The sequence below is a fragment of the Nipponia nippon genome, unplaced genomic scaffold, assembly GCF_047370975.1.
Source record: "Nipponia nippon isolate SJK-2023a ecotype South Korea unplaced genomic scaffold, ASM4737097v1 scaffold_25, whole genome shotgun sequence".
NCBI lineage: Eukaryota > Metazoa > Chordata > Aves > Pelecaniformes > Threskiornithidae > Nipponia > Nipponia nippon.
In genome coordinates this window covers 5051935-5068049 of record NW_028262342.1, presented here as the reverse complement: position 1 = coordinate 5068049, position 16115 = coordinate 5051935, and the positions used below count along the sequence as shown (strand labels likewise).

Genomic DNA, 16115 nt, shown 5'->3' with positions numbered 1-16115 from the left:
TATTGCCTTTTGCTTCTAATTTCCTGTATGCTTTTGTTACCTTTCACGACACCAGTATGCTCGCCTCTCTTTATTTTGCTGCCGTGTGAATTCAGGTCAGCCAGGAACAAGGTAGCAGCACTTTACGCTCCAGGTCATTCGTCTGACTCGGATCCCTCCAGTCAGTTCTTCCTAGAGATAAATCGCAGCTCTTTGAAAGAGGGTATTGGGGGAAGTTGGTTAGCACAAAGCTGTCGTGCAGAGCATTAAAACTGTGAGCAGAATTACAGAACATCACTTCCAATATTTTACAGGACTTCACCACTTGCTGGTAGGTCTTGCCACCTTCTGAAGCCCGTTTCACATGCGGCTCAGTCAATGAGGGCAAATGTAGGTGGCTTCACAACAAGAATGAATGCTCTCAGCCATAAAATTGCTTGGGTTGTTGGGATTGAGTGCCTGAAGCCTGAGGTTCAATAGGATCAGCACAGAATTCAGCCAAAAAAAAGGAGAAAAAGGGGGTGGGGGTTGTTCGGAAGCAAGTCTTTCAGCCCGGAGTATGGGAGGCTGCGGTGTGACGTGGTTTCATGTAGGAATGGCTTTTCAGAGTACAGTATTCCGCTGTAATAAGGAAAATTCCTTATTACTGACATAGTGGTGAAACAAATCACTAGTGAAATGGTGGAGAAAACTAGATAATACAACTGTAATTTCAATATGACTGACCAATGCATAATGGATCAGTAGACTGGAAACTGATGATCTATCACCCAAAATATGCATGTATATTGTATGACATAGATTTTGTTTTCCTAGCTTCTCTTTAAATTCTGGAGAGTTTGAAGCTTTAGAAGAAGGTTTACAGAATTCCTGTTCTGTAGGGCCATGTGATAACGGCCGAGCACTTTATCCATCAAAATTGTGGGAGAAACTCGCATAAAACTTGCGCAGGCTTCAGGTGCAGGTTACAGGCTGCCTGGAGAGTACGGCCTTGCAAAATAAGGGGTACGTTTGCAACAAAAGGGTTGGACTGATGGTGATGATGGAGTACCTCTGTACAGTGAAGCTAGTTGATTGTTTAGATGAGAACATAACTCATATTTGCTACTGCATGCAAATGAATTAAAGGCAGGCCTGTTTTTAAAAACAAAAAAATTATCAAGAATCTACCTACAAAGAATGCTTAACTTTAATTGGCAAATTCTATTTAAGTGCTACATGTATGATCTTGGAAAATTTTACCTGGCAAGCCTTCTCTTTAACAAATTTTGTAAGTAGATGTTAACTAATGCATAATAAATACCCTGTGTTGTAGCCTTGATTTTAGACAGGAATAAAAAGGATCTTGTGCTTCTGCAAATTTCCTCACTGGTCTCAGCAAGAACTCAATCCACTTGCCTCCCAGCTCCCACTGTTGATTCAAAAAACATTAGAACGTTTAATGTTTGTTTTCCACCTATGTATATTTAATTATTCCTTTCTAAAAGATGTAGGGAAGTGGTCTTGTTAGATAGCAGTTTTCAGAATCGGCAGGTTTGGGTTCCAGTCCAGCCCGTCACTGGCTGACATAATTTTAGGCAATGTATTAGATAAATCTGTTATCTCGGTGTGTTGCGCATTCGCCCACCAATGGTTTCCGAGTGCTTCCTTGCTGTTGTTGAGTTTATACAGAAAGCATCTCGTGAACTTCACGGTATGTTTGTTTTGAAGCCGTACCATCTTTCTATCAGATTTGGAACTACGTTACTGAGGCTTGAGATCCAGGGCATAAAATGTTGACAGCATTCCTTAGCTCTCGTATTTATTATCCCCCCTAAATATTTTGAAGCTGAAGTCGTTAATGTTTGGTGGAATGCGGAACAGCCAGGCGAGTGCTGCAGTAGATCCCAAAAACATCTTGATTAAATTAGAGGGGAGGTGGAGGGGAGGAGGGCTGGAACAAAGAGGCCGTTGAGAAGCTGGCATGGCGTGCTGGGAATTTATGTTCCAGCGAGGGGTGGCAGCAACCTACAGCTCTGCACATGGTGCATATACACCCTGTTGTAACAAAGGAGTATGTGTGCATGTGTGAGCGTGTATGTATATATGCATGTGCACACACGCACGCTTAGGGCAGCTTCTTCTGCTTTCTTGTTTTGGGCTGAAGAAAAGGCTTGAGAAAGGCAGCTTGCGAGAAAAATACTGAGGTTGCAAGTGAGCGCTCCAGGGCAATAGCTGCTGTTGTCACCTCGCTGAAATAACTTTCTTGTTCTCTTGGGTGCTGTTGATAATTTTCCTGGTTTGCAGGGAAAAGGAAGCCTGTGTTTATCATCGATGAGCACGTAGCTTTGCAGCGGCGCAGGTGAGGTGGTGCTGGCGCCCTGCTCTCCCCCTTCCCCATCCTCAGGCGCGTGGGGGGCTCCCATGCTGTGCCATCTTCCAGGAGCACTCATGAGCGTATCAAACTGGGGAATCTCCCAGATCAAGAGGAGAAGTGTTTAGCCCTGATGGGATAAGAAGGAGACAAGGTTTGTGGGGTCACCCCCTCACCGCTTGCACACACCATTTATTACTGGAGCCAATTAGAGAAGATGTTGTTGCACGAGGCCTTCCTCAGGCTTAAGGGATGTACAGATAGACTCTAGTTGCAGGTACAGCCAGGAATAGATAATAAAATTTATCAGATTTTCTTTTGCTTTTATTTATTACTTTTTCCTGGAAGATTGTTTATAAAATGAATCATTCTGAACTCTGTCTGCCTTTGAAAAACATTATATAGAATTTGATGTTGAAGTAGAAATTGATACCTGGAGACATTTGCAACTGCAGAGACTATGTTGTTGTTTTTCCTTGGCGTGCATTTTATTTGTAATTCCACACCACATTCTAGCATGATCTTGAAATCTCTTGTGCCGGCATGGCAATGGTTAAGATCAGCAGCCTTTAATCTGGACGGACTTTGAACCCCATGGGACCTCAGAAAAGTTTTCTTTGTGCAGCAGGCCCACCGCCCTCTCCAGCACTTGAGCAACAACTTTTTTGGTAATGTCCAAGGCACTTTCTTAAGGATTTTCATTTATCAGGGTCAGCTAGCTCAGCTTTTTTCTCTGAAACCTTTTTTGGTAGAATCAATACTGGGAGCAGCATTAAATTAACAGTGTTCGTTGCATAGCTCTTGTTTTCATGACGCCTGTGATCTACCTTACCTTCATCTTAATGTAAGGTTTTTTCCAGTCCAGCAATCTGGCAGTTTCTTTCTTGAGAGCTCATTTGGAAGCACAAAGAGTTTTGTGTTTTGACAATTTGGCACTTACACGTCTTCTTTTCGTCTTCAACCTGAATACGCATTAAAATATTCATTTTAATCTATTTCGCATAATTGATGCTTCAGCGGTTTGTAGAGTGAATGAGCAATTTGATGCAAGAAATAAGCAAATGGGCTGAAAAGGGCCGGTGAAAGGCAGATGATTGGTCCGGTCCAGGCAGTTTAACCAGCACAGTGAAGCGTGCTGCTGAAAAGCTCCTTCTGTGTGAAGAGTGTGAAGAGTTCAGTGCTCAGGGCATTTAAAACAGACCCGGACAGTCACTTTCATTAATCATCTCCAATGTCGAGAAAAAGGCAGTCATAAAATCTTTGCGACCCATATCACTGCAGTGACGAGCAGCAGCTTCAGCTTTTTTTTCTGCTTTCAGAGATGGAAAAAATGTAGATCTTGTTTCTGCAAACTCTTGGAGGTTGGGAATCACCAACTTTTTTCTTTTCTTTAATTTAAAGACTCCTCAGAAAAAGCAGGATGTTCCCCTTGGTCAGCACTTGTGTCAGACACTTGTTTTTCCAGTAGCCCATCTGGCCACCTGGGAGCAGGTTTAGGAACATGGGACTGGAAGGTATGAAAACGCAAAGGACCTGACCTTGGGTGCTTCTGCTCGTACGTCCCGTTGTGCTGCCGACAGCGCGATGCCAGGCTGGTCTGAATGGCTCACGGTACACATGAATGGTTTATAATAAAGCATCTGTGATCTCAGAAACACAGTAAACTCGGAGCACTGCTGAACTGGACGGTATTCAAAAGAGGAGAATTTAAAATTTCATTATATAATCTCTCTCTTTTTGCTTTTTAATTTAGCAGCATGTTTGGTTTTTTCCTCATGGCGTAATGCATCTTGACTTCTTAGGCAGAAATGCTGGTTTAAGTGTGGGTTTGTCTGCATTACCTCTTTATCTTTTTCTTTTCCTGAACTTTGTAGGCATAAATAATCTTGAACCTATCAAATGTGCTTGACCCAGTAGATATTATATACTTCCAACATGCAGAGCATGAAGGTTCAATCAGGCAAACACTGCCTTAGTAGGTAGTGAATGGGTAAAATCTATAAACTGAATAAACTATTCTTATTACATGTAGCAGTAGATGCATTTGCACTTTCTAATTAGTGGGAAAACATGGAGAAAACAGTTATTAGATTATGAGTGTTTAACCCTGTCTGGTTTTTTGTGAATAGAGATGTTAGTGTAGAGAGACAAGATGTCTGCTCTCTTCCTTGGCTTCTCCAGTTACTCACCTGGATGTCTTTTATTAATAAAACCTCAGAAAAAGTGGAATTTGGTTGCTTTATCCCTTTCCTGCACCTCAGAATGATTAGAGCTATGAAGTTAGAGACAGGGGTTTGAAAATGTTAAAGATTGTACTGCAAGGGCTAAGACTGCACTTCTGAGATTTCTGTCATTAAATACTAGCAACCGTTGGGATTTTTTCCGGTTAAACATTTTATAGGAGCAAAGCTGTTGGAGCTGGCTGGCTCCCGTGCAGCCCAAGCAGAGACATGGCTAGTGAATGTCACTTGGAGATGGATCCGTCCTTGCCCTCTGGATAGTGTGTGCGGTTGGGTTTTTTGGTTTTGACAAGATAAGAAATCCCGGCGTGTCTGTCTGCTCCCGTCTCTCCGTCTGTTGGGGGTGATGCTACAAGGAAAACCTTGGGGATAGACCTCACCCCCATAGCTTCTCCTGCGCTCTCCGGAGCTGCCGGTGCGACTCTCTCCCTTCCACCACACTGAGAGAAAGATTATCTCCGATGGCTGACAAAGGCGGCTCTGTTTTATACTTCCCTCCCCCCCGCCATTTCCCCCTGTTTTGGTACCCAGCTTACAAGGTTGACTCAAAGGCCTCTTCCTCCTGGTGGGCTGTGCCAGGCTTCACGTAAGAAATAATTACCCGTTATCCTTAAGTTTGGGTTTTTTGAGGGAGCTTTCCCCTTTGATTGTGTTTTTGGCCCAATATATGGTTTTATAAATAGTTGACGATTGATCTCTCCCGTTTCCCCTCTTCTTCCTTTTTTTCACCTTAAAGAGTGCATTGTATAATGCTCTGAACCCAACAGCCCTGGTATTTTTATAATATGTGGCAAACTCGGCTGCTTGCTACAAGGCAGGGATGATAACCAGCTCCCCGTCAGAATGGATATGGATTTTCCTGGAATTTCAAAGGGATGATCAGGCGTGATAATGTGCGCCTCAGAACAGGGTGGAAGCAGTAAGTTAAAGTCATTTCAGCAGCCTGTTCAGGTGAAGGGGATAACAGTTGGGACGTCACTTCTTGGAGCCTTCAACGGCAAAGAAGGGGAACATCTGTTTGGGTCTAACTGTGATGTTATTGACTTTAATCTCTTTCAGTAACCGTAGGCTCAAAGATGTAAATTGTACTAGAAATACAGAGATTTTTCTTGATCATTTATACTCCTGCTATAGAAAAAGGGGATTTGTTAAGGTTTGTGTGCACGGCAGCTGGAGACGGCGAGGCTGGAGCGTGTGGCTGCACCTTTGCTTTGCTTTGCAAGGTGTGTCAGCAAAAGCTGGCTCAGTGTGCTTTTTGATGTGCCTGAATTTCTCAGCCTTTCTCATGGAAGCTCTTCAAAATGCAAACAGTGACAGTTGTAGCATGAAATCCTGTCTCTAATGAAGTGAAGATTAATAGTACCATCGAGCTCATCAAGGAAGTTGCTTCGCCCTCCTTTGCATACGAGCTATATTGCGTGCAGAAACGCCTCTTCAAAGAGGGCTTTGCATACAGAGGTGCCGTTGGTCGGTAATTATGGATGCGTGTCTTTGGATATTCCGGTGTCTTTATTAGAACACCAGAAGCTTATCTGTTCCTGTATTTAGCTAAAGCCAAATGTGTGCCAGCACCAGCTCTTCATGCAGTAGTTGAGTCCAGTTGCATACAACATAGAAGTGCTGGCTGCTTGTTACCTAGCAGGGAGTTTAAATAAGCAAATATATTTTTAAAATCTGACACTTGGCTGCAGGCTAGTTTGGGTGTCAGCTGGTTTGGACAACCAGTCACGTCTGTCTGCACCTTTTTTTATTTTCATTCTGCTGTTTTAGTGAAAGAAACAAGCTCATGAGTCATATAGCCTTAGGTTTAACTAGGGAGCTCGCTAATGCAAGTGTACCTCAGGACAGAATGGTTTGTACTGATATGGTTAAATCGTTTTGTAGTCCTTGTAGTTTAAAAAAAAAAAAAAAAAGAAGACAATTGCTTTGTCTATTGAGGTAAATCCCATATTGATTTAAAATTTGAATGGAAATGGCAATGTATGCATGTAAAGCCCTGTCAGAGTAATTTTTTTTCCCAATGCTGATGTGGTGGTTCTTTTTGTGATGAAATACAGAAGGGAAGGAACATTTGCTGGAGGAGGCTAGAGGGTGTAGCAGGCTATTGTGGTATTTGTGGAAGAAGACGTAAACTTTTGGTGAATCTCATGGAGACACAAAGAAGAGATTGTGCATCTAAAAGCATGTACTTTTTTTTTTTTTTTTAACTCTGGCTTTATCATACCAAACTAAAAAAATAAATACATTGACTTTAACACTGTGCTCAAAAATAGACTGTGGCTCCATATAGTCTTTCAGAAACAGTCAGCACAAACTCTAGTTGGATCAAAGCATCTCCTGCAGTACCAACAGGCAAAAAGACCTGCCGTGGAGCACATCTCCCTGCTCCTCCAAACTTCTCTGTGACAAACGCTGCTTCTTCAGAGAGCCGTTTCCACTCCAGTATCCAAAAGTATCCAAGAGTGCCTGTTGCCCTAGTGAATCCGGGAAATAGATAATAATCTGCGTGCAAGGCTTAGCAAGTGAGAGCTGACTATATTCATAGTCTTGCTTGATCCTGCTAAAATGGGCAAAAAGGTTTCCAGGCTTGTAATGTTGAAAATCCAAGGTTCTCTGGAAATTTCCCGGTCTCCGTACTCTAAGGCTTTTCCGACAGTGCATATGTAACATTTCAGTTTATTAATACTGTTTGGGCAATTTGACCATAAGTGGCTCTGGGCTGAGCAGTTATTGGATTTGCGAGCATAAATAGCAGTGCTTAATTGAGCCAAAATTATCTGTAGATGCGGAGCACACTCACTTCCTCCGCCTTTTTACCATCTTCCCCAATTAACTTTCATTTCTGTGTTTTGTTGCAGAGCAAAGAAGTGGGATTGCAGCTCCAGGAAGACTTGATGAAGGTCTTGAATGAACTCTACACGGTAAATCAAACTGACTTCTTGGCATCTTTTCAGGCAGAAGGAAGAAGTGTTTGACTTCTCCCAGCCTGCTGTTACAGCAGAGACTATGCACCAAGACTGATAAATGTCTGCAGTCTTTGCAGTTTGAGGCAGCTTGTGTTCACCAGTCCATAGAGCACCATAAATCTTACTTTTTCATTGTGTCCTTATGTTGTTTTAGCTCTGTAAGTGTTGGCTCCGCTTCTCAAAGATCTCACCTTAGCGCACACCTGCTACTAGCTGCAGTGTTGGTTTAAAAAGAGTAAGAGATATTAGAATTATTTCCAAATACGCTAAAAATCTTTGGTTAGTAGTTTTGTCTGGTCTGAGCATACAAAAGGCAGCATACAGCTTCGGCGGGGGGACCCACTGTGTTTATGTGTTCCTCAACTCTTTCAGTAAAACAGCTCCCTTTAGAGTAATAGTCTTCCATCTGTGCTTTTTGCTTCCCAGTATATCCACTGGAGACACCAAGAAAGAGGCATTGCCTCGGGAAGAAGGAATGTGTTCATAAAAGTTCATATGCTGCTTGGGGGTTTTTCTCCTCATGCAGATGAGTGGAAAAGCCGCCTGTTTGATTAAATTTTTGCTTTCTGCAGCTGTTACTGAGCTAGTTCTTGTTTTAAAAGCAGAACCTATGCACGGTTTTGTTGCTCAAAATGTCTTTTCTTTCGTTCCCTAACGATATATTGGGTCATTACACTGAGGTACACCTTACTTCCTTCATTCTTTCAAAAGATGATCCAGGGATGTTTCTCAAGCCACGGCATATCAATCTTGTGATGAAATTCAGTATTAATATCAATGCTAGAGTATGGCGGGGGTGGTCCCTGAAATTTCCCATATCAACAACAGGTATAGAAGGGAATTGTTTCATTAGAGCATCGAAGCCAAATATTCAGACTAATCTTTTAGGGAAAAAGGGAGCTGAGGAGTAGAGTAGGAAAAGGGAATTCATTATGCACCAGTGTTCTTGCTGCTGAAATGGCAGCTGAAGAGGTGAGGCTGTGAATCCAGTTTATGATTTTCCTTCTTTTCTGCGTTAGCGTTTAGCATTACTGAGACTTTCCTGTGGGCAAAGAGGGTTTGTGTTCCTCGGCAGGAAAGCCAAGAACGAGCAGTACGGTGGAAGCTGGAGGCATTTTCAGGCTGACCTGTGGTTCGATGTACTGTCGCTTTAGTTGTTAGTACAGCCTTGGTTTACAGTACTATGAGCAAACTGTGCTGTGCTCATGTTCCTGAAAGGCAGAGAATTTACTTTGGGTACGAAGGTGGCTTTGCAAATGGAGCAGTGCCTGTCATCAGCGCTGCCTGCTCTAGAAAGGTATTTTTTATTTGAGGGCACAATCTGATTCAACTTTTGAGTCAGGTACTCAAATGGGATCCTAAGGAAGACTATAGAGCTGTCTCTAAACACAGACTTTTAGGAACGGAGATGTATTTCTAATCCAAGTTCACGTGGCACTTAAGTTGATAAGGTGACTGGTTAGTGGCGTTTACGTAGACATAGGTAATCATTTCTGCATGCCAGGCTCTGACAGATCATTGAGCCAAATACGGAGTCCTGATAACTTCTCTGGCACTGGAAGGAAGATCTTCTGGAATTCAGCCCTTCATAACCAAAGCTGGGGTATTAACTTTTTTAATGTCAGTGCTAGGAACTTGATATCTATTTATTCATTCCTTCTGCTGTAAAATTTTAAATTGTCCCTTCACCAGAAAATCTATTTTCCTTTGAAAAAGCCACTTCTGCTGATCATATTAAAAGATATTTCTTGCTGAACTCAGTTTAATCACCAGTGGAATTGCTTTCATTGGTACTTTAAGACATACTTCCACAAACTAACCTCTTGTTCTGCTGGCTATCTAAAGGATTGGCAGAGTTAATATTTTCAGGCAAAATGCATGTCCATGAAAATGGACAAAGTCTTTAGTTTCCCTACACAGATGAAATCAGAGGCTTGATACTTCCAAGTTTTTGTCCTGTGCAATCCGTCCTCGACTGTGCCGGAGCCCTCAGCGGGCACTGGCGAGTGAAGAGTAACCCCGTCACCAAACACGGGGCAGGCAGAGCTCGTGGTCGCCGATGTGGCACTGTCAGCGGCATAAAATCATTAAAATTGTGATTTCTTTTTCTGCTTCTCTTGCTTTCTGCCAGTTCCACTTTCAGTGATAGAGCAAAAGAAACTACTTTGCATCTATTATTATAAATGCCTGCTTTATAGTCTAAGCATATGCAGGAGCTGAAAGCGTGTGTGTGTGTGTGTGTAAATTATTCAGAAAGCCTCTCTTTAATACTGGCTGTGTTCACATTCTCTTTCATGTTTAAATACAACGTCTCTTTGTATCGAAGAACCTTTGCTGATCACTGCATAAAGAGAGAGCATGCATCCTACTTATGTAAAATTATGTTATGGTTCAAACTGAGGTGGAACAGGTATAAATGGGTTTTCATCTAAAATAAACCAAATGATTTGCAAGTGGGATCTTTATTAATGCTGGAATGACGCTATTGGGGTGTCTACGCAACTTTGCATTGTTTTGGCCCCCTATCAAAATTACATCATAATAATGTTTGCCTTGGTAAGTGAATTGAATTGCTTTGCAATTGTGGATAAAAAAGCTAGCTTATATATTATGCCCTTTGGGTTTTTGGTTCTGTTTTCTTAACACAAAGCTAGGCGTGGATATCCTGTGAAAAAAATCGGGGTTTTCTGTGACTTTGGGGGATATTTATCTATACTTACTTATAAAAAATGTGCTATAATAGAAGTTGTCCATATAGTGCAGGGTCCAGGTCTCCCTGAGCAAAAGAACCACACTCTTTTATTATATTTTTATTACATAAAGTGAACAGAAGTGCTTTTACATATCAAATTTGATTTAAACAAATCGAACCCGAGTTGCTTTTGCAGCCATTGTGTTCAGGCTATTGATTTGCATACAGTTCCTGGAGACTTGTGATGTTTAAAGGGCTGATTCATCCAGATGAAAGACTGATAGGCATCCCTTCTGAAACATTACCTGCTGATGAAAAGCTATCATTTTCCAACGTTGGCATTTAATTTTCTTTGAATAGTAAGGAGGCTGGATCTAGTCTGTATCTTTTTTTTAGTTTTTATGGCTCCTTTATTGGATTGTACAAGAAGGTGCATGCCAAAGTTAAACAAAGAAGCAGCTGCAAAATAATCCACTTCGATTTCAGATTCATTTCGAGAGCCAGTTTCATTCCTGCATCTTCTGTCATGCTTTTTTGAGATGTGAAATTTCCCTGAGTATTTTGCCAGTTTAGGTATTTCTAACTCCCAGCTAGCAATCAGACTTGCTGGTCACTGTCCAAATGCCTTTGCTTAGTTAGTATGAGATCTTGCGTTTAATATAAACATGAGGGACAGCTATTATGAAGTAGTTATGTTAAAGAAACTTAGAGTATAGGGGAGTGCATTGGCCAAATTAAAAAAAAAAAATGTGTTGCAGCTTGTGACTTCTTTCTTAGGATTTTTTTCTTCCCTCCTAGCCTGTGAGCTTTCCAGGCATATGTATAACTCTTCTCCCTGAGACCTGGTCATGCAGAGAAAGTAAGGCAGAACACCTGTAAGCCTAGTCTGTTGGTAGGTAAGCCCACTTCTTCTTCAGCAAATCAAACTGTGGTGCTCTCTGACTTGTGTGTATCATTTTCTGCAGGTTATGAAAACCTACCATATGTACAACGCTGACAGCATTAGTGCTCAGAGCAAACTGAAAGAGGCAGAGAAGCAGGAAGAAAAGCAGATTGGGAAGTCGGTGAAACAAGAGGACAAGCAGACGCCACGCTCCCCTGACTCAACTTCCAACGTCAAGTTTGAAGAAAAACATGTTCGACGAAGCTCTGTCAAAAAAATAGAGAAAATGAAGGAGAAGGTACTTCCATAGCACTGCTACTGCTTGTGTAGGGTGCTTGAGGAGGGGACTTTGGCAGTAGCTCAGCACAGGAGCTGCCGAGTTCCCTCCTTTGTGACATGCAAATGCAAGTCTCCGTTTTTGTACAAGTTTTAAACATTCAGGTTTAGGAAAAGCAAAAGCCAGCACCAGGTTTCTTTTAGGACAACGAAATATGCATTTTATATTATCTCGGGTTATACAGGCATGGCACAGAAAGCTAAAACGAGGTTAGAGTATGAAAGTAACAACTGCATTCTTGGAAGTCACGGTTAACATTTTTTTTTCTTGTACAGAGTGCAAGGTTTTTGTTTACCATTTCATGCCAGCTTAAGATCTGACCTGTGCTGCATGGAGACATGCAGTCCCACATTGACTTCATGGGCAGAACCAGTTGCCTTAGCAATCGGTCAGTCAGTTAAGTAGTTCAGTGCTAAGATCAAGCCAACAGAAGGTAAAGAGTTACTTTTGGATTGATTGGCTCTGAAAGGAGCAAGTTTAGGTCTAATTTCTGCTAGAAGAGGTGGAGTGCCTGCTGCAGCCCTCAGACTACCTACGGGCTTTTAGTAGCCACTCTGGTAGTGCTGGAGCTGGGCCATAACCTCATAAACCCACCTTGTTCCTTCATTCTTCCCTTAATCTTCCCCAATTCACGGTCTGTTTTAAGAGAAGACTTTAAATGCAAAGCTGTGTAGTCTAGTAACGCTTAGACACATCTAAATAATTAATCTAAATTCTAAGTCTTTGAGTCTTGATAAAACTGGAGTCCAAATGAACAAACACTGTGTGAGCAGGGTAAGGTTTGCTCAGTATACTCTGGTGTTACTAAGACTGATACTACTCCTGCTGCACCTTTTTTTAAAATATATTCTGGTTTTGTTTTTTTCTTTTAGCGCCAAGCAAAGTACACAGAAAACAGACTGAAGGCTATTAAGGCAAGAAACGAGTATCTGCTAGCTCTGGAAGCCACCAACGCATCTGTATTCAAGTATTACATTCACGACCTGTCTGATCTCATTGATGTAAGTGCTGCTGCTTGGGTGCCTGCAATGAATATCATTGCCATTAACCCTCCCGCGTGCCTCTCCTTCTTCAACATCTTACATACCAGCGCAGCTGGTAACCTCTGTACAGCTGTGGAATGATGGTCTTGGATGGGCAGCTTACAGGGTAACAACAGGCGTGGTAGTTGGTCATTAAGCTGTTAAGTGAGCTTTTCTTAGATGGCTAACTCTTAGATGGAGTTTGTTGCCCAGGTAGAAACTTGCACAAGAAACCTGGCTATGAAATGTGTAGAAGGAGGAGTTGCTTAGTTAAAATGAAACTCAGCTTCAGTATCACACTGTTGCTTGACATTTTCTATTTACTATTTTAAGCAAACCCGCAAGATTATAACTCAGAAGCACATTTAAAAAAAGGTTAACTGTAGAAACAGTAAACCAGTTGGTAAAAGAAATCAAGGACAGAAGCATTTTCTAAAGCTGCTTTTAACTTGTTCTGAAAAATTCCATGTATTTCAAGGCTAGTGTTTTCTCTAGCATATTTCACAAGAGGGATGAACCTCCCTGCTTTTTAGACTTTCCTTCTCTGATACCCCGACCCACCAGCTCTGCAGTAACTTCGTGCGCTTCTGGCATTGGGACTGCAGAGCACGTTCAGTCCAGTTCTGAAAGGCGTCAGAGGAGTGTCCGCAATGATGGAGGTTCCACTGCTTGCCACTCCGCAGTCTGCCTACGCAAAGAAACGAAGAAATAAACTGGCTGTAGAAACCAGTCCCCCCTTTCCTTAGAATGCTCTCTGCAGAACCTGGGCAATGGAGCAGACGGTGGAGGGAGCTTGTTCCCCAGCTGCCTGCAGGCCCTCTGTTCTGCAGCTGAATGATGCCCCCAGTATTCAGGGGGCATCAATTCTGCTTTTAGTAAAAAGCACAACAGACCACCCCAAATCTCTCCTCTTTGAAAAGTCAGAAAAGCCAATTAGGAATCCCAAGATTTTTCACAAATACGTAACTACCCACTTCAACCTGCAGAACTGGAGTACCAAATGCACTGAATGCGTTGTGTCTGGGTCACTGACTGTTGCTTGATCTTATTCTGCTTGCCAAGGGCAGCCCGCTGCTGTCACTATTAGAAACACTCAACTGCAAAGCCTGAAGGGAACTTTCTTTGTAGGAAGGGGGAGTAATGAGCAGAAGTGTCTCTAGACACAGGCAATAAAGAGCACTCAGATCACTATTAATTAGTCAGCTATTACAATACCGAACAGTATATATAATACATTTATTTAGCTGATCGTAAAATCACATGAAGTGCACTTCTGCTAGGTATTTATTTAAACCTGTCCTTTGGAGGTCAGGATTGTCAGTGCTAGATGGTTTTGAAAAATACTGTTATTTTGAAATGTCACGTTCTGCAAAATTGCTGTACTGAAGAGACATGTTTGGTTTATACCTGTTGCCTGTTTAGGAGTCCTTTTTCGGTTAACATTTCCTCAACTTGAACTGTGCCATCTTGGTTTTTTAACAAATGATAACTTTATGTATATTTTTATATTGAAACGTACAAGATCGGGATTCATGTCACTGCCGTCAGTGTAATTCAATTGTCTAATTTTTTCTTTTAAAGTCCTGCCTGTAAGTCTTCCCCCAAATGCTGCAGATGTGCTTGGTTCAGTTGTCTGCTAACAGACTGTTCTGAGTACGTTTTCGTGAGTCACATATAGTAAAGAATCCATTTGGATTTCATAAATCCATAACGATTTTTAAAAACGGACCTGAGATCTTTTAAGCAGTACGTTGACAAATGTAGGTTATCCAGCTTTGAAGGAAGTGCTCCTCTCACTAGATAGTCTCAGCCGTCTCTGGGGCATGGTAGGCGGTGGTGCGAGACAAGAAGCCAGGCTTCTGCAGTACGTGGATTTGTCGCTGTTCCTAGAGAGGAGCCGTCGTGACTCCGGGTGAGTCCACGCCCATGTTAACCCCCTTGTGTTCCTTGAAGCGTTCAATTTAACACTACCTTGCAAGTTCTCATAATCTTTAAAAGAAAGGTATTATCTGCTCTGTTTTCAGAAGGCATGGAAAAATGTGGGACTTGCCTGGGAGCACAGGAGACGGAACTCGGTTATCTCATTCTTAAGACACAGGGAATATAGATTTACTAATGCCTTTGATCCTGAAGGATCGAAAATTAACAATTATAACCAGTGATGGTTATCTGAAGCATCTGACTTAAATAAAAATGTGATTTTTAGGCCAGGTCTTAATTCTTTTCCTTGATCTAATCATTTGATGATATTGAATTTTGAAATATAATATGAAAGCAATCTTCAAAGTTACTTACAAGTAGATTGTGTTAGGCCAAATAGCATTAAACTTGTCATGTTTATACAATACATCGTGTTCCCCCTCCAGTGCGCACGGAAGGATAACAGCGAGTTAATTCTTCATCGTGAGTTAAGAGCAATAAATTGTTCCTGACATAGCCCAGTAGGTTTGAATTTCCTGACTTTGGGGACTGAGGCAGCTCTTTGATGCTAATGAAATATTACAGTAATGGGGAAGTTTGTATTAACTCATATTTACGAAAGGGTCACTAGAACAGAATTTTAAAAAAAGATAAAAATGTGTGTGTATGATGTGCGAGTCCTAGAGCTTACTTCACTCTTCTAGGAATTACTAGGAAATACTATCACTGTTTACTCCAGGATCTCCTACTTTCCCTTCCAAATGTAAATTGCATTTTAAAACAGAGGGCTCTTTCTCCTTAAATCTTCTATTTGGGGCCTGTTTGGAAACTGCTAACTGGCAAAGGGTTAATCAGCTGTCATGTTGGGAACTGAATTTGAATGCATTATCATTAAATTCTTTATAAAAAATTGATTTCCTTGGAGAACGATTCCATCAAACATTTATATAACCCAGAAAGGGGTGGCAAGACTGATACATTTATAAATAGGGTACGCTGGACTTCTAAAACTGTTAAAGTGGGGGAGTGGGCTGAAAAATGTTTTCTGTCACTGGCTTCAATAACACTAAGCTAAAAATCTTTACCGTCTTAATGTAGTCCTGCTGCTCAGCGAGGCGGGGTGTAAAATATTAAGTCCCACTTGACTTCCCAGTCCCACCAGCGAACTCCCCTTGTGCAGCGGATCAGCTTTCCTTCCGGACGCGAATGTGTGCTGGCGGAGGGCGCGCGCAGGGAGGACGAGCCGGTCGCCCCGGGCGGGTGTGCAACCGTCGGGCCCGCGGTAGGAGGAGAGAAGGAGCGACTGCTCCTGTTAAATCTGAGCTGATGCTAATCCTGGTTGGACTGTTGGCCCAACTTGGACTAGCTTTCCCCAAATTACTGCAGAGGATGGCACTGTAATGTGCATGCAAAAGAGCAGTAGCTTTGAGTGGCTGTTGATCCAAGACTGCTTCCACACGTGCAAATTCTTAATCAAGCGTCTTTTGTTTGGTTTTTGGTTTTTTTTTTTTTCTTTCTTTTTGGCTGGTTTTTGTTCTTTCTGATTGAATGTAATGTCCTTTAATTCTCTGCCTCCAGCCTAACCAGCAACTGCAGCTCTTTTTACAAGACTCCCCACCTGCCACAGCGTGTTGGCACAGGAGCCAGCCTCTAGCAGCGCTTGGTGACAGAAATTCTGTGAAAGCCGGGAATGGTCCAGTAGTTGCTATCTCTTCTCTCTCCC

General features: G+C 42.1%; 1 protein-coding gene across 2 annotated transcripts in view; it reads left to right on the top strand.

Annotated features, from left to right (window-relative positions):
- SRGAP2 (SLIT-ROBO Rho GTPase activating protein 2) overlaps positions 1-16115 on the top strand; it is a 112889-nt gene that overhangs the window by 54771 nt on the left and 42003 nt on the right. For both annotated transcript variants that reach the window (XM_087761828.1, XM_087761827.1), the window contains exons 5-7: positions 7431-7493; positions 11196-11411; positions 12323-12451. In XM_087761828.1, coding sequence (XP_087617954.1) covers positions 7431-7493; positions 11196-11411; positions 12323-12451 — 408 coding nt within the window. The remainder of the gene's footprint in view (positions 1-7430; positions 7494-11195; positions 11412-12322; positions 12452-16115) is intronic.